The 24,215-nt window shown below is 40.7% G+C and overlaps 1 protein-coding gene and 1 pseudogene across 1 annotated transcript in view; one reads left to right on the top strand and one right to left on the bottom strand.

The window, feature by feature from the left end:
* Window positions 1-20,727, top strand: part of LOC108298072 — a 45,548-nt pseudogene extending 24,821 nt beyond the window's left edge.
* Window positions 1-24,215, bottom strand: part of LOC108298073 (Down syndrome cell adhesion molecule-like) — a 210,908-nt gene that overhangs the window by 119,912 nt on the left and 66,781 nt on the right. The window contains exon 8 of the mRNA XM_017520774.2: window positions 21,750-21,923. Within this exon, the coding sequence (XP_017376263.2) occupies window positions 21,750-21,923 (174 nt within the window). The remainder of the gene's footprint in view (window positions 1-21,749; window positions 21,924-24,215) is intronic.

Below are 24,215 nucleotides of genomic sequence, written 5' to 3'. Positions count from 1 at the left end.
CATTCATCTCTTTAACCACTGAGTACCTGCTGTGTGTGTTACCGTGTGCTGGATGTTCTGTGCCAGATAACAGTGACTCAGACAGCACCTGCTCCGTTATTGCTGTGTGATTCATGAAGCCGGGTTCCACTCTGCAACCCCTTGAGATAATGTTATAAATGATCTACTACATGCATGTGGCTCTTTTCCCCAGTGGGTCTGTAAAAGACTTAAAGGCAAGGACATTTACAGTCCTTGCTCATAGCAATACAGTAGGCTGAATAATAGTGCTTCAAAGACATCCAAGGCATAATCTAGGGAACGTGACTATGTTACGGTGCACAGTAAAAGGCATTCTGCTGATGGAATGAAGGTTGCTAATTAACTGACCTTAAAATATGGAGAAGATCCTAAATCCTCTGGGTGGGTCCAGAGATATCACATGGGACTTTAAATGCAGAATAAGAAAGCAGAAGAGTTAGCCCATGCAATGTGGCAGAAACAGAGGCAAAAGAAACAAAACAGAAGGAGAGTCAGAGATCTGAAGTGGCAGAAGGACTCACCCCGTACCTGGTTAATTCTGAGACATGTGTCATATGCAAGGAACAGGAAGAGACTTATAGGAGCTCAGGGCGACCCCTAGCGACAGCTGGCAGGAAAGCAAGAATGTCTGACTCAGCCACCTGGAGCAGAATTTTGTCCCCAGTCAGAAAGAGCTAGGAAGCAAATTCTCTCCCAGGTCCTCCAGTAAGAGGGGCACAGCACTGTGGCCACCCCGACTTTGGCTTGGTGATATGTGAAGCAGAGAAACCAGCCAGGCCACTGGATGCACAACCTGCAAAACTCTGAGTTAATAAAAGGGTGTTTTCCTTAAGTGGCTAAGTTTGCAGTAATTTGTAATAGCAACTTGAGAAAACTAACATGGTAGGTATCTGATATACGTTTTAGACGTGAGTCTTTAAAACTCTGTATTCCCAAATTAAAATGCAGCATACCATGAAGCATTCATAGAGTGAATTTGCAGTTTCAACTTTTTGTAAACAGCATGGAAGTTCATGACATGTTAAAATGTGTACTCGTTAACATGTGTCATTTTGCTGAGGGAGGTATTTAGGTTGTGGATGCTGAAAGGCATATGTGTGGGAATATAATCCTTCCTGAACTTTTAGGCCACTAATATCAAAATCTGCATTAGTCAGGGCTTTGCAGAGAAACAGAAGCAACAGGAGAGAGGGAGAAGCAGAGAGAACGAGAGAGAGAGAGAAAGAGAGGAAGAGAAGAAGAGAGAAAGAGAGTCTAAAATTTGCAGGGCCAGTCAGCAGGCTGGACCCAGGAAAGAACTGATGTTGCAGCTTGGGTTGAAAGGAGCAGAATCTCCTCCTCTTCCAGGGACTTCAGTCTGTTTTTCTAAGGACCTTTAATTGATGAAGCCCACTGGCATTATGAAGGATAATCTACTGTACTCAAAGTCTACAGATTTAAATATTAATCACATCTAAGAAATACCTGGCTTTTGACCAAGCATCTGAGGACCATGCCTAGCAAAACTGACACATAAAACTAACCATCACAAATCCACCCCTTGTCAACTTGATACCCATGCATGTCTTTTAAACCATACTTAATCTTCAAATAAAGACAATAACAAGGTCATATTTTCACTTCACGTGTTACTGCTACCCTGAGCACAGCTGAAAGCACACACGCCCTGACCCTAAAAGAAACATAATCCTTCAGTGATGTTCATGCCTCTCCTTAATGTCCTGTAACTTCACTACTATGATGTAAAGTTGGCAACACTTAAATACTATGATATCAAATCAATGATCATATGTTATATGATAAGGGGATATGAGAGGAAAGAAAACAAAGATGCAATTGTTCCTTGGTATCTCTGGGGAAATTGGTTCTAGGAACCCCTCTCACAGGATACAAAAATCTGAAAAAGCTCAATACTTTTTATATGCAATGGCCTAGTATTTGCATCTAACCTACACACTCCTCCTGTACGTGTTAGGTGCCTTCTAGACTACTTATGAAACCTAATAAAATGTAAGTGCTATGCAAATAGTTGTTGTATTGTATCATTTTATATTTGTATTTATGTTTATTGTTGTATTGTTATTTTTGTGGGGCTTTTTCCCCTGAATATTTTTGATTTGAGGATGGTTGAATCTATGGGTGTGGAAGCTGCAGATTCAAAAGGCTGACTGTATTTGCTGAACACACACACACACACACACACACACACACACACACAATGCCAAACTCACTCCATGGCACTGCCCCTCCCTGTGGCTATCCTATTCTCACATAATGCATCATCCTCGGCCTTTTACAGTGATTACCTTGGAGGACAGGATTGAATGAGCAGAATAGATTCATTTAGAATTACTGCAATCCCAATTTTTACAGTTGTGGAAATAATTTTACAGTGACACATGAGAAAGAGAGGCACCTTAGAGGTCTCAGAAAGTAAAAGAGACAACTCAGGACTTCCAAACATTAGGTTTTTTGCTTTAATGCTTATGCTCTTACCCTTGTTTTTTCTCCTGCCTTCAGTACACGGCCAAGGTAGCACGGAGGTGGCTGCATGGTGTGAGCTTAATGACAACACTCATGGTATTTTGTGCCTATTAATGCAGTTATGGCTACAGAAAGCCCCTTGCTCTTTATTCTTTTCACAGAGGAATGTGCCTTCCCCTTGCTGCATTATCAATAGGGTTTTAAGCAAAGGGGCTCTTTTCTGCTCTTACACATTTACTATCAATGGCTACAGACTCTGAATTGTGAAGTGTTTTCTGACTGTTCTGTTTCCATTTTCTAGCAATGGCCCATTCTGTATCAATCTAAATGAGCCACAGAAGACATGGCATTTGACCTGCATCTCTGGGGAGAAAGTATTGTTCCTAGCAGCATTCAGCCGTACAGTATACAAAGAGAAGTGATGAAAACCTAGAAACATGCCTCCCAAAACTCTCTCCTGGGCATCTTCTTCTCTGTCTGGTGTCAGCTCTCCTGCTTTTTCCCTCTTGCATTTCTTCCTGCTGCAAACGCTGGTTGAGAACCTACTACTTGCAAGGCCTGGAAATGTCTCAAAGGAGAGGAACACATGAGATTGTTTCCAAGCTAAATGTCCAAGTAAGATAACAGTTACAAACTGATGCCAACCCATAAAAGGAAGCATGATCTACCTCTGAAAAGCAATAAAATGGAGCTATGTGTATTTATCTGGAAAGAAAACTATGATATACTGTCAACTAAGAAAGCAAATGCATACTAACATGTGCTGCGTGGTTTCATTTTTTAAAAAAGAGTAAAAGCTTACACATATGGTTATGCCCACTAGGAAAAAGGAAAAATGAAGAGGCTGGCCACCCACCCAGAGTGCAATGCAAAGTCCTCACGAGCCTCGAAGGATTTGATCTCCTCTTTAATAAACTCCTCTTTTTTATTCCAGCAGCATCATGGAGGAAACACACAAAACTTCCTCTTGCCACAGGGCCTTTCCTCTGGTTGTGCCTTCTCACTGGAATGCATATGGCTTCCCTCCTTCTCATTAACAATAAAGACTCCACTCTGAGCAAATACAGAAGCCAAGTCATAAGGAGCAGAGAGCTAGACAGGGACTTCCCAGTATGAAGCAGATCCCACAGCACCGACTAGAGATGAGAATCTGGCCACACCTGTAAGGAGGCAATACCTCTGGGCCCAGAGATTGAAGGCTATCTCCATTTTCTTAGAGAGATGGCTACAACTGGAATCAGTTGAATACTAGTTATTAAATAGTTCTCCTTAGAGAGGATGAGAGTTTCGAGTCAGCCATTCTCAACTAACAATGCTTATAAAATGCTGTGTAGTCCTTCAGGTTTTATTATGTAACACACTGAGGAGTAAAGACACAGTTCCAGTATTCAGAATGGGTTGAAAATCAGGTGCTCTTTTCAGCTCAAGCATCTTTGGAATGAGAAGGTTCTTATTTGCCTGTGTGTACATGGGCTGTATACCTCCGTAATGCATCATGCAATCAGCAGCCAAACGGATAGACACAAAAATGTGGACATCTAACTTGAGGTTCTGCAATCAATTGGCTTAAGTGTGTGGAAATTAAAATAAATAGGTTGGAAAGCAGTATATTCAAAAGTCTACCACCTCCAGCCCTGTCTCTGCCTTCCTGCCTCAGCCACAGCTGAGCTGCAAAGAGCAGATGGTGAGTCACTGCCCTGTGGCACGGGCACTTGCCACCACCTGCCACTGCATGACAAACCTGCATCTGACTCTGCTCTAGAGCCGTTGTCTTTGGATATGTCCTAACATGAGGAGTGAGGATTATCCCAGCAGAGGGTCACACCTGGGAGTCCTCAAGAGAAATGTGAGCATCACACCCAGGCACTTTCACTCTACAAAGAATAAATCATCAGAGGAACATCTCTGAGCCTTGCCTGTCCATCAGCTTATTCCCATGCACCCATTCACAAGGCCCACGGCAGAAAAGGTGAGTCAGGAGTTTGTTTCAGCTGAGTTTACAATGAGACCGGCCTAGCGGCCCTTCAGGAAAGCACTTATGTGTAGCTTTTCTTCTTAATTAAGTCTAAACAAAACCATGCATTGCCTTCTGCATCCTTTTCAATATGAATTATGTTAAAAGTGATTACATGATAATAATGAAACTAGAGACTGGAAACAAGCCCCCGAAATCCAAGAGCTGGCTTGGAACTCCCACTTGGGCCTTGGTGTTCTCTTATTGAAGATAAACAATGTCACAAAACATTAACATCAGACCAAACAGCTCTATGGCCAAGAAGGATCAAGACAAAAAGAAGACCCCTCCATTACCATGTCTGAACACAGACCATTGCATGAACGTTCTCCAGAGAAATCACAACAATGAGCAAACATCTGTTCTCCTGGCTAACCTGACTGACCACTGCTTCTTTACCCATGACAGCTCTAGCCTGGCTCCATTTCTCTCATCTTATGAACAAGACTTATTAAAATATCTGTTATGGTTTGAATGTTTGTCCCCTCTGAAACTCGCACTGAAACTTAATCACAATTATAACGGTACTAAGGGGGTGAGAAATCTTGCCCAGATATTTGATGAAACATTGTTCTTTAAGTGTCTGTGAGGTTGTTTCTGGACAAGATTAACAGTTGAATTGGTAGGCTGAGTCAAACAGACTGCCTTCTCTAATGCACATGGGCCTCTTCCAATCAACTTAAGACTTGAAAAGAGCAAAAAGATTGAGTGTGAAGGAACTCTGCCTTCCTGATGGCTGAGCTGGGACCTTGGTCTTTTCCTGTCTTTGGACTTGGACTGAAACATTGGCTCTTCTTGGGTCTAGAGCTTGATGGTTTTCAGATTGGAATTATACATTGACTTTCCTGGGAGTTCTTAGCCTCCATAATCATGTGAGCCAATTCCTTATAATAAACTTATCACATTTTCTCTCTCTCTCTCACCATCTCTCTCTGTACACACACACACACACACACACACACACACACACACACACACACACAGTCACTCACACACACACACACGTACACTCTTATGTAACTATATACATATATACCAATATAAAGATACATAAATACGCCTGCTAATACGTAGATCTATCTCTCTATGTATCTCATTGGCTTTGTTACTCTGGAGAACTCTGACAAATAGCAATTTAATGTTATGGACTGAATGGTAGTCCCTCTCCAAAATTCGTATGTTGAAGCCATAATCTACATGATGGTATTTGGAGATGGAGAGTAATTACTTTGAGAGACAGAGCTAGGTTAAGTCATGAGAGGCTCTAGTCTGATGAGATCAGTATCCTTTAAAGAAAAGGCACCTGAGAGTTAACTTGAGTGTTCTCTCTGTCTCCTCTCTCCTTTTCCCTCTCTTTCTCTCTGTCCATGTGTACATAAAGAAGAAGAAATGTGAGTGCACAGTGAGATGGCAGCCACCCACAAGCCAAGAAGAAAGGCCTCAGAATAAAACTTTCCTTGCTAGAATCTCGATCCTGGATTTCTCAGCCTTGATAACTGTGAGAAATATGTTTCTGTTGTTTAAGCCCACCCTGCAAAAGAGGGTGGGAAATCTAACCATGGTATTTGAGAAGCAGGGTATTTAGGAGATAATTAGAATTAGATGAGGTTAGCTTCCTCACCATGTCATGCATTGTGCAGCAAAAAGACTCTGCAGAGAGTTCCCACCAACAAGAAGTCCCTTACCAGATACAGCCTCTTGACCTTGAACTACCCAGCCTCCAGAACTGTAAGAAATAAGCCTATTTTCCTTATAAAGTACCCAGTCTCAAGTGATCAGTTATAGCAACAGAAAACAAATCAAGAGAATACCCAATTATAGAATTACTCCCACTTTCTGGCAGCATAACTCCAGAGCAGGATTGTTGCATAGGTACATACGTGGCAATGTGGTTTGCTATCTCTGTCCTCATCACTTGTATCTGGCATTTCTCCCCATGTTATCCCTCCCCAACTCCCTACCCCCCACTGTCCCTCCCTTAGTACCCCTCAACAGACCCCAGTGTGTGATGCTCCCCTCCCTATGTCCATGTGTTCTCATTGTTCAACACCCGCCTATGAGTGAGAACATGCAGTGTTTGATTTTCTGTTTTTGTGTTTGTTTGCTGAGAATGATGGTTTCCAGGTTCATCCATGTCTCTACAATGGACACAAACTCGTTGTTTTTTATGGCTGCATTGTATTCTATGGTGTATATGTGCCACATTTTCCTTGTCCAGTCTATCATTGATGGGCATTTGGGTTGGTTCCAGGTCTTTGCTATTGTAAACAGTGCTGCAATGAATGTTCGTGTGCATGTGTCTTTATAGTAGAATGATTTGTAATCCTTTGGTTATATACCCAGTAATGGGATTGCTGGGTCAAATGGAATTTCTATTTCTAGGTCCTTGAGGAATCGCCACACTGTCTTCCACAATGGTTGAACTAATTTACACTCCCTCCAACAGTGTAAAAGTGTTCCTATTTCTCCACATCCTCTCCAGCATCTGTTGTCTCCAGATTTTTTAATGATTGCCATCTAACACTTTATTTTTAAGACACTTGGTAAATATACTTTACCAAGTAGGTGAAAGATCTCTATAAGGAGAACTACAAAACACTTGCTGAAAGAAATTGTAGATGACACAAACAAATGGAAATACATCCTATGTTCATAGATTGAAAGAATCAGCATTGTGGAAATAACCATAATGTCCAGCAATCTGCAGATTCAGTGCAATTCCTATCAAAACACCAACATCATTCTTCACAAAATTAAAAAGAATCACAAAATTCATAGGGAACCAAAAAAGAGCTAGAATAGCCAAAGGAATACTAAGCAAAAAGATTTATTCTTAGAATCACATTATCCAACTTCAAATAATACTTACAAGGCTATAGTAACTAAAACAATATTGTAATGACAAAAAAGTAGATGCATAGACTAATGGAACAGAATGGAGAACCCAGAAATAAAGCCAAATATTTATAACTGACTGATCTTTGACAAAGCATACAAAAACATAAATTAGGGAAAGTACAACTTATTCAATAAACAGTGCTGGGAAAATTGAATAGCCAGATATAGAAGAATGAAACTGGATTCCTGTCTCTTACCATATACAAAAATTAACTCAAGGTGGATTACAGACTTAAATCTAAAACATGAAACCATAAAAATTCTAGAAGAAAACCTAGGAAAAACTCTTTTGGTGCAAAGAATTGGGTCTAGAACCCCAGATGGAAATGCAACAAAGACAAAAGTAAATACATGGGACCAAATTAAAAAGCTTCTACACAGCAAAATAAATAATCATCAAAGTAAAAAGACAATCCACAGAATAGAAGTAAATATTTGAAAATTTTGCATCCAACAAAGTACCATTATTTGGAACCTACGAACTCAAACAAATCAGCAAAAAATCCCAAATAATCCCATTAAATGTGGACAAAGAATCTGAATGAATAATTTTCAAAAGAAGATATACAAATGGCCAAGAAACATGTGAAACACTGCTCAACATCACTAATCATTAGGGAAATGCCAATTAAAACCATAATGAGATACAACCTTACCCTAGCCAGAATGGCTATTATTGAAAAGTTAAAAAGCAATAGATGTTGGCATCGATGTATTGAAAAAGGAACACTTATACACTGCTTATGGGAATATAAATTAGCACAATCTCTGTGGAAAACAGTATGGAGGTTTCTCAAATAACTAAAAATAGATCTACTTTTAATCCAGCAATTCCACTACTGGGTATCTATCCAAAGGAAAGGAAGTCATTATATTAAAAAGATATCCACATGTCTATGTTTATCACAGCACAATTCACAATTGCAAGGATATGGAATCAACCTAAGTGTCCATCAACTGATGAATGAAGATTATATATATATATATATATATATGCGCGCGCACACACACACACACACACACACACACACACACCATGGAGTACTATTGAGCCATAGAAATAATGAAATAATGTCTTTGGCAGCAGCATTATTCTAAGCAACATTATTCTAACTTACTTCATAATTCCTGAAGTAATTCAGGAATTGAAAAATCAAATAATGCATGTTCTCATTTATAAGTGGGAACTAAGCTTTGGGCACACAAAGGCATACAGAGTGCTATAATGGACACAGGATACTCAGAAGTGGGAAGAGTGGGAGGGAGGTGTGGGAATAGAAAACTACATATTAAGTACAATGCACGCTACTCAGATGACGGGTCCATCAAAATCTTGGACTTTACCACTATGCAATTCATCTATGTCACAAAAGCCACTTGTATTCCTAAAGTTATTGAAACAGAAAAAATAAAAAAATAAAAAAACAAGTAGCCGGTAAGGGGAAAGGTTACAAGTGGAGGGTTGGAGGGAGAGGCAGATCTTTCCTTTTCATAATGTTAACATATTATGAAGATACGATTTATTTAAATCACCTGATGCTTGTTTGAACACTAAAAAAATCAATGCGAATGTATACACGAGCATTTGGGATGTGAAGCATCTACTGATTAAAACCTTTAATTTATTCTTTGGCAAGGCACTCTGCTGTCAAAATATCCTATCATTTAACCCTCATAACTCCATTTTGCAGTTGAGGAACATGAAACTCAGAAGAGCTCAAAAACATTGCCCAAGTTTACATAACTAAGAAGCAGTGGACCTGGGATTTGAAACCAGATTATCTGACTTCAAAGTTCAAACTGTTAACAACTGTCACACAATCCCCTTAGAAGTTGCTAAACATTCTGGGATTACTTTTTTGTAACAGCTTTATGTAAGTATAATTCACATAGCATAAAATTTGTGTTTTTTAAAATTATACTTCAAGTTCTGGTATACATGTGGAGAACATACAGGTTTGTTACATAGGTATACATGTACTAAGATGGTTTGCTGCACCCATCAACCCACCATATACATTAGATATTTCTCCTAATGCTATCCCTCCCCTAGCCCCCCCCACCCCTGACAGACCCCATTGTGTGATGTTCCCCTACTTGTGTCCATGTGTTCTCATTGTTCAACTCCCATTTATGAGTGAGAACATGTGGTGTTTAGGTCAAAATGGATTAAAGACTTAAACGTAAGACCTAAAACCATAAAAACCCTAGAAGAAAACCTAGGCAATACCATTAAGGACATAGGCATGGGCAAAGGCTTCATGACTAGAACACCAAAAGCAATGGCAACAAAAGCCAGAATGGACAAATGGGACCTAATTAAACCAAAGAGCTCCTGCATAGCAAAAGAAACTATCATCAGAGTGAAATGGCAGCCTACAGAGTGGGAGAAAATATTTGCAATCTATTCATCTGACAAAGGGCTAATCCAGGATCTACAAAGAACTTAAACACATTTACAAGAGAAAATTTGTGTTCTTATGCTTACTAGAGCTCAGTGGTTTTCAGTATATTCACAGAGTTGTATGACTATTACCAATATCTAACTCCAGAACATTTTGATCACCCCAAATGGAACCTTATACTTATTGGGCTTTGTAAATATTAAAGCATTCTGTGCATCAGAAAATGAAAGGCCAATCTGGAGAATGGGAGAAAATATTTGTAAATCACCTATCTGATAGGGAACTTACATCCAAAACTCTTAGAACTCAACAATGAAAAAACAAATAACCCAGTTTAAAAAATGGACAAAGGATTTGGAAAGAGATTTATCTAAGAAGATATCTCAATGGTCATTGGCAATGGCTATCATTGTCCCTCCTCCCAGTCCCTGGCAAACACTAATCTACTTTCTATGAATTTTCCTATTTGGGGCATTTCATATAAATTGAATCAAATAATACATGGTCATTTGTACATAGCTTTTTTCACTTAGCAGAATGTTTTCAAGGTTCATCTGTGTTGTAGCATGTATCATTACTGCATTTATTTGCATGACTGAATAATATTCCATTAAAGGACATATCACATTCTGTTATCCATTCACTAGCTGATGGGCATTTGGGTCATTTCCACTTTTTAGCAATTATGGATAATGTACCTATAAATATTCATGTACACGTTTCTGTGTGGACAAATTTGTCTTAAGTATGTGCCTAAGAGTATAATTTCTGGGTCATATGGCAACTCTATGTTTAACTTTTTGAGAAATGGTCAAATTGCTGTTCAAGTGGCTGCCACATTTTCTATTCCAATCTGCAAGGTATGAGGGTCCCAATTTCTCCATAACCTTTTCAATAATGGTTGTGTTTTTAAAACTATTTTAGCCATCCTAGTGAGTGTGAAGTGGTGTCTTATTGTGGTTTTGATTTGTAGTTTCCTTATGACTAATGATGTTGAGCATCTTTCACCACTGAGATATCTTCTTTAGATAAATGTCTTTCCAAATCCTTTGTCCATTTTTTAAACTGTGTTGCTTGTTTTTTCACTGGTGGGTTGTAAGAGGTTCTGGATATATGTTCCCTATCAGATATGTGATTTACAAATATTTTCTCCCATTCTCCAGATTGTCCTTTCATTTTCTTGATCCACAGAATGCTTTAATATTTTTACTAAGTCCAAATCATGTATTTTCCCCTTTGTAGCATATGTCTTTGGTGTCATAGCAAGGAAACCACTGCCTAACTCACAGGTACAAAGATTTCCTCCAATATCTTATTCTAAAGGTTCTATAGTTTTAGCTCAAATTTAGGTATACAATTTGTTTTTGGTTAATATTTGTAAATAGCATGAGGAGGGACCCAACTTCATTCCTGCGTCCCAGGAAATTTGTATTTCTACATTTATTCATTTAAGCCCTGTAACAGTACTCTGAGGTAATTTGAGAATTAAAAAATCAAAGGCACAGAGAGATTAAGTGAATTGCCCATGGTACACAGCTAATATTTGGCAGAACTAACCAAGTTTTACTTTAGCATCCATCTTCTAAAATATCTCACCCTAAAACAAAATTGACCTTTCAAAAAATAAAGACTGGATGGGCTGTTCAACAAATTATGCTAGAACAACAGACTAACCATTTAAAGATATTAGCTCCTGCTCATAATTTGGCAAACATATTGGTTCCTACTCATAATTTCTATCACAATAAATTCCATAAGCGTTAAAGAGTTAAATGACAAATATAGAATATTTGCACTCTTGGGAGACATAATTATTTTGTGTGCATGTTATGAAAAAGCTGTTATGTTTAGCTACATAACAATTTTTAACCTGTAGATCAAACACTATAAAGTAGAATGAAATGTTTCACACTTGCTGTAATGGCAAAGAGTTTGGATAGACTAACCTTTCCACATACGGTTATGCCTCAATGACAGGAATGCATTCTAAGAAGTATGTTGTTAGGCAATTTCGTCCTTGTGTGAACATCATAGAGGGTACTTACACAAACATGGGATAGCTTGCTATACACTGAGGCTCTATGGTACAGCCTATAGTTCCTAGGCTACAAGCCTGTACAGCATCTACGTACCAAATACTGTAGGCAATTGTAACACAAAGATGAACACTTGTAACACAAAGGAAAGCTTATGCCTGTAATCCCAACACTTTGGGAGGCCAAGGCAGGCAGATCACTTGAGGTCAGGAGTTCGAGACCAGCCTGGCCAACATGGTGAAACCTCATCTCTACTAAAAATACAGAAATTAGCCAGGCATGGTGGCGGGCACCTGTAATCCCAGCTACTTGGGAGGCTGAGGCAGGAGAATCACTTGAACCTGGGAGGCAGATGCTGCAGTGAGCTGAGATCGCGCCATTGCACTCCAGGCTAAGCAACATGAAACTCCTTCTCAAAAAAAAAAAAAATTTGGATTATATGTGTCTATGTATACTGTATGTGTATACATACAAACGTATGCACATGCACATGCACAAATATACACAAACACACATACACACATATATACATTCTAAGCAAATAGGGTTCTTGCTTAACCATAGACATAACCAATTTCTCCCTTCAGCCTTCGCCCTTGCTATTCCATTTGCCTGGAATGCTTTCTCCAAGACGTATGCACACCTTGATTTCTTTCTTTCTTTTTTTTTTTTTTTTTTTTTGAGACAGTGTTTCGCTCGTTACCCAGGCTGGAGTGCAATGGCGCGATCTCGGCTCACCGCAATCTCCGCCTCCTGGGTTCAGGCAATTCTCCTGCCTCAGCCTCCTGAGTAGCTGGGATTACAGGCACGCACCACCATGCCCAGCTAATTTTTGTATTTTTAGTAGAGACGGGGTTTCACCATGTTGACCAGGATGGTCTCGAGCTCTTGACCTCATGATCCACCCGCCTTGGCCTCCTAAAGTGCTGGGATTACAGGCATGAGCCACCGCGCCCGGCCCTCCTTGATTTCTTATATCACTCTATCCTTTGCCAGGCGTTATGTTATATACCCATCTGCATGTCTTTCTTCTCAAGGGAATACATGCTGCATGATGGTGAACTAATACTTGGTCTTGTTCAGAGTGTGCAGGGTGTAGAACAATTCTTGACAATAGGGGGTGCTCAGTGAACTCTGCTGATGGGCAAATGGGTGGCTCTGGCCAGGGGCAGCCAAAAGACAGGAGGAGACTCCAAGGGAGCTAAGCAGTGACCCCACAGCCAAGGACTAAATGGGAGGGCAGACGTCTCAGCAGAGGCCAGTGTGGAGGATAATGGCTGACCAAGAGTGCAGAACATTCATGCCTCTGGCCACAGGGGAAGGCCAAGGTACAGGGAGGACCTTAAATCAATGGAAAAACATTGAAATAGCTTAAATTACCCCAAAGTAGAAAAAATAAGTTTTAGTTGCCTGATAGAAGGGAGCCTCAAAACAGAAGGATGAAGAGGAGGAGAGGCAGAAGGAGGAGGGGGAGAACAGTAAAAGGGAAAAATAAGATTTTTGCTGGCTCCAGTAATTTTTTAAAAGTTTTATCCTTCTCCCTAACCAGGTAATGACCTCCCGGCTCCGAGCCACCAGATGTGGCCAGGTCCGAGTACTGCCGTCCACCTTAACTGTCCTCCCATGGAGCTGCTCTATCCCAGCCTGAAGCGTGAGCTGCAAATTCCTACAGCTTTTCAATCCAGATAAAATTCCTTATTCTTTCAGAGCTGTTTATTTCAGCATGATTACCGAGGGGAGCACTGTGGCTGAATTGCACTCCATGAATTGGTGATGCTGCTGTCTCCTTACCAGATTAGTTTGGATGCCTCCAACTGCAAATGTGAAAACCCTGATGCTTTTTGGCCTAGACAGCAAAAGCAATAAAGTCCCAGGTCATCTCATGTACTGCCAGGCATTATGGGGTCAAGAATTAAATGAGACAAACCTCTCTTGCAGAGTCCCATATTAAGAATACGGAAATCTTTTCCAGAAACTCCTAGGAAGATCTGTTTTTACATTTCATTGCTCAAATCCTGGTCATCTGACCATCATTAAATCAAAGGGAGCTGCTGCCTTTGATGGGTTCTGGCCAGGGCTCATACCCGGTGGCTTTGATGGATTTGGACTCTCCTGCTTAGGCAGGTGATCTGGCTTGTGGAAGGCTTCCCTCCAACACAAGACTACAAAAGAGTTCTGTTGTCACTGAGTGTACAGTGTCCTGGGCCTGCTGTAATGAAGTTCCACAAACTTGGGGACTTAAACAACAGCAATTGATTCTCACACCTTTCTGGGAGCCATACATTCAACGTGAAAGTTCAGGCAAGGCTGGAATCCCTTTGAAGCTTCTATGGGAGACCTCTTCCTTACCTTGCCCAGTGTCTCTTAGCCTGTAGCGGCATAACTCCAATCTCTGTCTCTGTCTCTGCCCACCCACGTGTTCACCATCTGTGTCTGCATCCAGATTCCCTTCTTTTTATAAGGACACCAGTCATATTGGATGAGGGATTCGGCCTACTTCAGTAGAACCTCATCTTAACTAATTATATCTGCAAGGTATAAGAACGCTATATCCAAATATGGTCACATTCTAAGGTACTGGAGGTTAGGTATTCAACATATAAATCTAGGGGGTGGATGGGAAATAATACAACTTTTAGCACAGAGAAAGAAGGGAAATTGAAATTGGAGCAGGGAACAAATTGCATCTGCTATATTAACCCTAGTGTTTTACAAATTCCTTGTTTACCCCAGAGAATCTTTAGCTGGTGGAATTTCAGGCTGACTTGGGAAGTGAAATGTCTATGTTTGCTTGGAGCTCAGGACACCCTACAAAGGGCGTGGCAGCTGCTGAGGGGCTTCCTTCACTGAGTGACGTCCCGTCCACCACACTTACTTTTCCCAGATTCCTCCCATTTTCTGCTTCTGCCTCCAGAAATTTGTTCTCAAGCAGTTCTGGGGGGCAGTAGTGCAAAATCAAAGCACTGGCACAACTGCAGTCCCTCTGAAGCTTCTGCGGGAGACCCCTTCCTTGGAAAAACTCCCAGCAAAGTGGCAGACATATCTGGCATCTGGACTTGAGAGGGAAGCAGGAGGGATATGAGTATTGCATATGTGCAGGATGAATTGTTGGGGGTGGTGCTAGAGGGCTGGTGACTATGAATTTAGTAAAATGTGTAAGCTGGGAGATTTTAAATCTGGGACAGCTCATATTCTATTTCAGGCACTAACTTGTCATGTCTGGGAAGGCCTTACACTATCATTCAGAAATGATGATTGATATGGTTTGGTGTGTTCCTACCCAAATCTCATGTTTGATTGTAATTCCAGTGCTGGAGGAGGGGCCTGCTGGGAGGTGATTGGATCAATGCCCTGTCTGAGTGATCATAAGGAGCCTGGAAAACATATGGGGTTGATTCAAGGTAGCCAAAGCTTCACCTTGTGGGGCAGCTTGGGCTTGGGGTGCTTCCTCCTCCAAGAAGTATCTCAGAGCAATGCTACAGGGACTGGAGATTTCTATTTAGCTCACTAGGGGTTAAAGATTTGTGGGTCCTTATGGCAGTGGGTGAGGGCAGAAAGTAAAAAACGTTGACTGGATTATCCAGGCATAGATACAGATTCTTTTGACAGGAAAGGAGATGGGTTATTATATGTCAAACCCAACATATCTGCCCTGGCAATGACAGGGTTTGAGAGCAGCTTGGGGTCAAATCACAATATGGAGATCTGCCCAGAAATAGCCAAGACCCTGCGGACCATCAGATCAGAGCTGAGTGAGTTGGCACATGCACTTGCATTCTGACAGTGAGAGATCTGCTGGGCATCATAACCCACAGACCTGCCTGGATTCAGCATGGAGTAGGGAGACCACATTACCTAGGCTGGACTGGAGCCCCACGGGTTGACTGTAGGAGCTGTTTATTAGATTCCAAGAGTAACTGACTCTCCAGAGAAGCGCCTGCCCCTGATTGATAAGCGGTGGTCTGTTGTGCTGTGTGCAGGGATCAGAAAGGACCTATGCAGAGCAGCCCACCAAAGAAGAGCTGCTTGTTCACCGTGGGTCACAGGTTCACACTGAAACCAGTGTTCCTGGAAACACGAGGCTTCGGATCAGCCAGTGGGAGAAAGTTGGTAGTGGGGAGGATATAATTTGGGCACCTGAGGCAAACCTTAGGGATGGCTATCCACTTAAGAGATTCCGTGGTTTTTGGAGCTGTGAAAGGAAATTAAACTTTGGGACCCCCCCAAACTCATCTAGCCAAAGAGAAAAGTCAAGATGGGAACTGGGTCACGCAAGCCTGCCTCCATCTTTTAGTTCCTAAGTAAGATGGCTACTGCAAGATGAAAAGCTACATGCCTCCCTAATATTTTGCTCACAAGGAAATTCCTGGTGAGTTGTTAAAACTTCACTATGGCAATGCAAATTGATAGCTTATCTTTACAGGTTCAGTCACCCTGTCCACCAGACATACATATGTAACTGATTGTTCCCCTACCCCTCTTTCTGTCTGTGTTATCTTATGTGAAATGCACATTTCCCACATTTTTCCTCTACCTCTTTTGTTTATGTGAAAACTGTGTGCTTCTCAATATCCCACCCTCTCCCTTTCAAATTTGGACCCCTCAAAGTCATCCTCTGGGAAAAGAATAGACCTATCTCCAGGGTGAGTCCTTAACTTTGGCAAATAAATATTGGAAAATGATCGAGACTTGTCTCCTTGTCTCATTATTTTCCACGATTGACAGAGCTTTTCTTTTTTTTTTTTCTTTTTCTTTCTTTCTTTTCCCCTCTTTCTTTTCTTTTCTTTCTTTCCTTCTTTCTTTCCTTCCTTCCTTCCTTCCTTCCTTCCTTCCTTCCTTCCTTCCTTCCTTCCTTCTTTTCTTTTCTTTCTTTTTTTTTTTTTTGCATAAAGGCATTCCCTGGGTGCCAAGCAGTCTCTGGTTGGGGGAATAGGCACATGTGTGGCATAGTGTCTGCAGCCCCTGATCTGTCTGGAGCATAGGGTAGGATGTCGTCATAAAAGGCCAAATTTGACTGCAAGCAGAGCCTACTCCCTCTGCCTTTTCTGCCAAGGCTCCTAATTGTTATCTCACATGATAATGCTTTTGAGTAAAACATAAACCGGAATTGCCATGACAGTGTAGACTCAGAGGCAGGAACCCCAATGGAGCTGGAAAGATTCTCATGCAGTAACCTTCTGTCCCGTGGATTGCCTTCCATGGCAATTCCATACATGCTTGCCTGCTTTCCTCTTTGCTTGTGGCCTCCTTATGCTTGATTCAACAACAAAAAGAAGTGTGTGTGTGTGTGTGTGTGTATGTGTGTGTGTGTTTATGTGTGTGTGTGTGGTGGGTGTTTATTGTTAAAAGGCTTTATTTTTGGAGTGATGTTTCTTGAAAGCAGTAAGAAAACTTCTCATATAGGAGACTCATCCATGCAGGTTCCCAGGATCCCACAGTGAGCCCCAAGAAGCAGGTCCCATCATGAGAGTTGGGGTCTTTAAATTATGTTTACAGCCAGCACCCGCCATCCTGGGAGTCCAGACTTCCTGCAGGAGCAGCTGTCTTAATTTCCTGACATCATCTGATTAGACAACAAGGCCTCCCCTATTGAATTTAGAAATATTTGCAGCCCATTTTTAAAAAAAATGACTTATAGAAAGGGAAGAGTACTTAATGTGTTTATTTAGACCATTAAACTCTCCTTTATATCTATTTTTTTCAGTTTGAGATCCTCAAACATTTTACTGACTTTTCTTAAACAACCAGGGTTAGTAAAAAGACATTGGCCATTGGAGTTTCTAAAGACACTACTCCAGGGCTGAGCTTTGGGTGAGTATTACACAAGAATGAAAATACTTCCCCATGGGCCATGGAAGTCCTTTTTTCTTCCCGTTTCCCAGGCTGTGGCCTTTTAATATTTTTTTTTCAGAATCACTTTCTGGAAATGCGCCTATGCACAGCACCATCAATATATGTTTTCTCTTTCTTTCCATCCAAAGAATCACTTACTCTATGTATGTATTAGAACACTTATTTAAAGTATCTTATATCTTACAACGTGTTTTCACATGCGTTATCTTGTTTCATTTTCATGCTAACTCTATGAAGATGGCATAGTTCTTATATTGCATAGGCTCAGACAAACAGTCATGGAGAGGTGCATTTAACTTATTTAAATCCACCTCTCCATGGCTAGTTTCTATTAGTTTAAGAATCTAAAATTTGGCCAACTCTGTCATCTCTCTTTCAAGTACGCTCACTTTAAATGTTCTCCTCTCCCATCTCCTCCATGTATGTCAGAACATTCAAATGGAGAGTTACTCTTGCCTGGCGTCTTTCAGTTTCTTGTGTCTGCTTTCTCTGCCTCCTCTCCCTAGAACACCCTCTCTAGCCTCAACAGTCCTGCCCTTTGAAGTCTTGTGTGTCTTTAAGACTGAACTCAGATGCTGCATCTTTTCATTCTGTAGTTTCTTAGTCAACTGGTGCTTCTGTAACAAAGTGCCACACAAACTGGGGCTTATCAATAACGGAAATGTATTTCTCACTATTCTAAGGCTGGAAGTCTGAGATCGGGCTGCCAACAGGGGCAGGTTCTAGTATCCTCTTCCAGGCTGCCACCTGCTCGTGTATCCTCGTGAGGCAGAAAGAGAGAGCAGGAGAGCTCTCTAGGGTCCCTTCTATAAGGACACTAATTCCATCCCTGAGGGCCCCCTGCTTGTGACACAATCACTTCTCAAAGGCCTCAGCTTCTAATATCATCACATTGGGGGTAAGATTTCAAAATATGGACTTTGAAGGGACACAGACCTTCAGTTCCTTGCACATGGTCACTGATTCTACAAACAGAAGCAAATCACACCCTCTTCTGTGCACCCTGGTGTTCTGGGCTCTGTTCCACCAGTTGTGTATTCTGCCAGACAGGAATTGGACATATACACACCCAATTATCCCCAGAGAGCAAAGACTCCCAGAGGGCAGGGGCCAGCTCATCCCCTTAGTCCTTCCCGATGCTGCACAATTACCACAGAGTGCAGAGATCTGGAGAGAGGGCACATGGGGACATCTTCTACCCTTTAAGCCTATTTTCCATGAAGCTTTCCTTAATTCCCTGAAGCCAACATTTCCGTCCTCTTCTGAAAGTCACAGATGTGATCCATGTGACTCTTCACCCTGCATTATAATCAGTGGCCTCTATCTTTTTCCTTTTATCTCCCCTTCCAAAACATGAGGCCTGTCATTCATGAGGGTAAGATCCATGGTTGATTGTACTTCCAGCCTTCATAAGGTCTCATATATATTAGATCCAAGATATGTGTTTATGGACTAGAAAATTGTCTTATACATTTAAAATCTATTAAAATAACTGCAAAATACACTTTTTCCATTAGCAAGAGATGGAACAACTCTGGTCAATATTGCTCCTCAGATTTTGGGTTTCCATACTATTTCATCAATTTATAACTTTAAAAAATTAGCATTTCACCTCTGGATTAAAAGCATACCACAATTTGTTATCAATTTCTTGCAAATCAGTTCCTCCAGAGTACCTGATTTAAAAGTTGAAAACTTGGTATTGAGTATATGCAAAATACATTTCAAAACAATGCCATTTCAGAATTATAATCCATTTCACAATATAAAAGTTTAATAAATAAACACTTAGATGTTTTGTTATTCTGTTGGAAATAGAATAACTAAAATAAACTCTTAGTGAGTTACAATGGGTATTTGTCCGTTTAGCTAGCCTTTCAGTATCAAACACACACAAATATATACACCCCAGTGAATGTTACTTTTAAATCCCATCCTTCTAATAAATCTTATGGTAGACACTTTTCCAAACTATGCATAGCAGAATTAAAGTTAAAAAAGAAAAAAGGAAATTCAAGGGCCAGGCATGGTGGCTCATGCCTGTAATCCCGGTGCTTTGGGAGGCCAAGAGGGGCTGATCGCTTGAGGAAACGAGTTTCAGACCAGCCTGGGCAATAAAGTGAGACCCTCATGTTTACAAAAAATAAAAAAAAAAATAGTTGGGCTCAGTGGCAGACACTGGTAGTCTTAGCTACTAAGAAAGCAGAGGTGGGAGAATCCATTGAGCTCAGGAGTTTGAGGGTGCAGTGAGCTTTGAAGGCACGACTGCACTCCAGCCTGGGCAACAGAGTGAGCCTCTGCCTTAAAAAAAAAAAAAAAAAGTGAAAGATTTGGCTTTGTGCTTTTCAAAGATGCTGCTAGTGTTGATAAGGTTTTGGAGCTGAAAGAACACAAACTGGATGGCAAATTGATAGATCCCCAAAAGGGCCAAAGCTTTAAAAGGGAAAGAACCCCCCAAAAAGGTTTTTGTGGGTGGACTGAGCCAGGAGACTTCTGAAGAACATATTAAAGAATATTTTGGAGCCTTTGGAGAGATTGAAAACTTTGAACTGCCCATGGATACAAAAACAAATGAAAGAAGAGGATTTTGTTTTACCACATATACCTAGGAAGAGACAGTAAAAAAACTGTTAGAAACCAGATACCATCAAATTGGTTCTGGGAAATGTGAAATCAAAGTTGCACAACCCAAAGAGGATATAGGCAGCAACAGCAACAACAAAAATGTGGAAGTGGTGCTGCAGCTGGTGGACGAGGTGGTAAGAGGTGTGGTGGCCGAGGTCACCGAACCAGGTATTTAATAACTGTCATGATCAAGGATATGGAAAAAACCATAGTGCCTATGGAGGTGATCAAAACTATAGTGGCTATGGTGGATATGATTACACTGAGTATAACTATGGGAACTATGGATACGGACAGGGATACAGTGGCCAACAGAGCACTTACGGCAAGGCATCTCGAGGGGGTGGCAATCCCCAAAACAATTACCAGCCATACTAAAGGAGAACATTGAGAAAAGAGGAGGAGATGTTAAAGTCAGCCATCTTGCAGGACGACATTGAAGATTGGTCTTCTGTTGATCTAAGATGATTATTTTGTGAAAGACTTTCTAGTGTACAAGACACAATTGTGTCCAACTATATATAGCAGCCAATTAGTTTTCTTTGTTTTTACTTTGTCCTTTGCTATCTGTGTTATGACTCATGTGGATTTCATGTTAAACTTCAAATAAATGCTTCCTTATGCGAAAAAGAAAAGTGAGAGGGGAGTCTGAATAAAGCCTTGTAATCAAGAAGAAATCACAATTCATTCAATAGAAAATTATACAAATAGGCCTAAGCCATTCACTGTAAACTAGATGCACTATAACTCATTAATAAGCACGACTCAGTAGAAGTTGGATCACTTTACATCCTTTCCTTGGTTGCCAGTTACCAATTGTATGAAAATAATTTCATTATAAGGCACCTTTTCCTATAAATTGGGCCAGCAGCGCCAACATTAAGCCTAGCACAACACATTTCTGTCTTGTAGTTATTTGTTTTTGGTAATGATGCTTCTAGCCACTTGATTTTATAATTATTTTAAAAAGGAAATCCATGGACAAGCCAGCTTGCAAATTATAAAATGCATGACCAAAGGCTTTGTAAAGAACACATCTGAGACCATGTATGGGAGTTTTCCACAGGAAAATCAACAGGGTGGCAAGGTGGGTGCTAAAGACAAACACCTACTCATCTGCCAGGTTGCCCAGAGCCCATACCAATGGATGTGAGAGAAGGATGTGGAGAGAAGACTGTGGCTCATGCCCCCAACACAAGGGGCCCTGGGCATGCTGTCAACAATTGGCTGGACTTTTATCATTCTCTTCAGCCATGTTACCATAATAGCAAAACGTTAAACCCAGCTATACCACACCAATGGTCCTCTTTTGTTTTGATTTTAAAGAGGTGAGTATGGAGACAGTTGAAAATGAAAGCCCCCAAAGACCTATGTATTCAAACTAGGTAAAATGAAGCATTTCTTCTCTCTTACTTTTAACTGTGAGGTACATGGACTTGCTGACGTCTGCGCCCACATCGTTGCTGACCTTGCAGAGGTAGTAGCCACTGTCTTCTTCCACAACATGCTTGATCAGCAACGACCCATTGCTGAGAACTTGGATTCGACCATTTAGGGCAATTGGCTGGAACTGGGGAACCCCAGCACCTGAGACAGAAAAAGAGGAGCAATGATGTGAACCTGAGTAAATATGGGAAGACAGTGAGTTCAAGGACACCCAGACTCAAAAAGAGAGGTACCAGACACTTCACACTGATCACAGGGTATACCAGGCTTTTCTTTCTTTCCTTCAACATTAAAATTTTTTTTTAGAGAGAAAGCATTTATTTAAAATGACAGTATTTCAGACTCTGAGATAAAAACTAACAGAGCTTACAGATAGTTTCTACATAAAAAGCCAAATTTGATGAGTGTTAAGTAGCTGATAAATTATTCAAAGAAATCACAGTAGAACAACCACAGAAGCAGACAACTCTCACAGTGCTAAATAAATTCCTTGTGTTCCCAGGGACTTAATATGAATGTAAACAAGGAGTGCTCCAGGGACATGGCATTTGAAGTCTTTGCTCACTGCACACGTCTGATGCTACAAAGAGAATAAGAATATTACAGGTTTCTCTCTAAGTGTGGTTATATTCCAGTCTAGAAACACAGTACACTGTTAATATCATTTAATGTTATTTAAATAAGTATATCAGATTATTGCAGAAAGACAGCACAGAATTAAAACACCACTCTCCTCAGAGTGCTTACATGCAAGGAGATAATGGCATGGATATGATATACTATTATAATGAATGCTATGTGATTCATAGGAAGGATTGATATACAACCGTGTTAAAAAAAAAAAGGATTTTAGAAATAATGAAACAGACTATTAAGGTCCTAGAAGAGTTCTGGGAAGATGATGATTTGGATGAACCTGCCATGCTGCCTGCTTCTGGCCTGCGGGAGTTGGGTGGGCTAGGAAAATGTGATTCAGGCCTTGAAAGATTCTCCCAGGGCATTTTTCTTCTCTGGCCTCAGTGTCTGGGGACTTCCTGGAGGAAGCTCAGAGTTTGGACCAAGGATGTGCCCCAGGGAGAAGTTGCTAGCTCCCTGGTCCATGAACCTGCATGGGAGCTGAACACGTCAGCCGTCTCCACAGGCCTCAGGCAGGAAATTTCAGACTTTGCATCTGAGGACAGGAGAAGGGGAGACACTTCCTCCCACTGTCTCCACACCCTAATGATAGCTTGCATATTGGTCTCACTAGAGCTCACAATGGCAAAGACTGTGGCTGTGCCTTCTTTTCCCATGTTTCTGATTTAGATTTCTCAGCAGCTGGCCTCTAGCCCCATCAAAGAGACAAGAGAAACTGATGATGTACCTAAGGGAACCTTTCACACTGAATAAAGAGATCAAGTAGAATCCCTACAGCAGGTGGTTCCCATCACAATAGAACTACTACAGGGGACATATTACAGCTTGATTTTTTTTTTTTTTTTTTTATACGGAGTCTCACTCTGTCACCCAGGCTGGATCTCAGCTCACTGCAACCTCTGCCTCCTGGGCTCAAATGATGCTCCTGCCTCACCCTCCTGAGTAGCTGGGATTACAGGGGCCCACCACCACACTTGGTTAATTTTTGTATTTTTAGTAGAGATGGGGTTTCGCCATGTTGACCAGTTGGTCTCGAACTCTTGACCTCAGGTGATCCGCCTGCCTCAGCCTCCTAAAGTGCTGTGATTACAGGCGTGAGCCACCTCACCTGCCCAACAACTTGAATTTTTTGAAAAAATAATTCCACTTTTGATAAGAATGTAGAAAGCACAAAAGAATTTCACTTCCATTCTAACAACAGAAAAAGAACATGATATACTATTATAATGATATACTATTATATAAAAGAATGATATACTATTAAAAATAGTATATCATTAATCTACAAAATCTACTTTCATTTGAACGAATCAGAAAATTAAAGTCATAAGCAAATAGGTAAACTTAGATGCAAAGAATTAAAAGTCCTGAAGAGATATGGGCTACATAAACTAATTCACCTTTGGCACAGTAAGGAAAGAAGAGGTTATGTGCATAAAATCAGATGAGATGAACTGGAAATAACTATAAACTATCTCAGTCTCTATTTTTTTTTTAAATACAATGGCTAGAATTCAATGAGAAGTTATGAGATACACACCAAAAAAGCAGTAAAAGGAAAACCGTCAGAAAAACAGTCAACAGAACCATATCAAGAGAAGCTGAAACAATCGGACACAGATTTTACAGTAAGTATAGGTATGCATGAACAGATAGAGAAACTCAGACAAAATATTAAAGCTATAAGAAAGAGACAGGCAAATAAAATGATAGAAACAACGAACACATTATTAGATATGAATAATTTCTAAAGGGGCTTATCAGAGACTGGACACAGCATAGAAAAACAATTGGATC

Source organism: Cebus imitator, unplaced genomic scaffold (assembly GCF_001604975.1).
Source record: "Cebus imitator isolate Cc_AM_T3 unplaced genomic scaffold, Cebus_imitator-1.0 Scaffold881, whole genome shotgun sequence".
Classification (NCBI taxonomy): domain Eukaryota; kingdom Metazoa; phylum Chordata; class Mammalia; order Primates; family Cebidae; genus Cebus; species Cebus imitator.
This window is presented reverse-complemented; position numbering and strand designations above follow the sequence as displayed.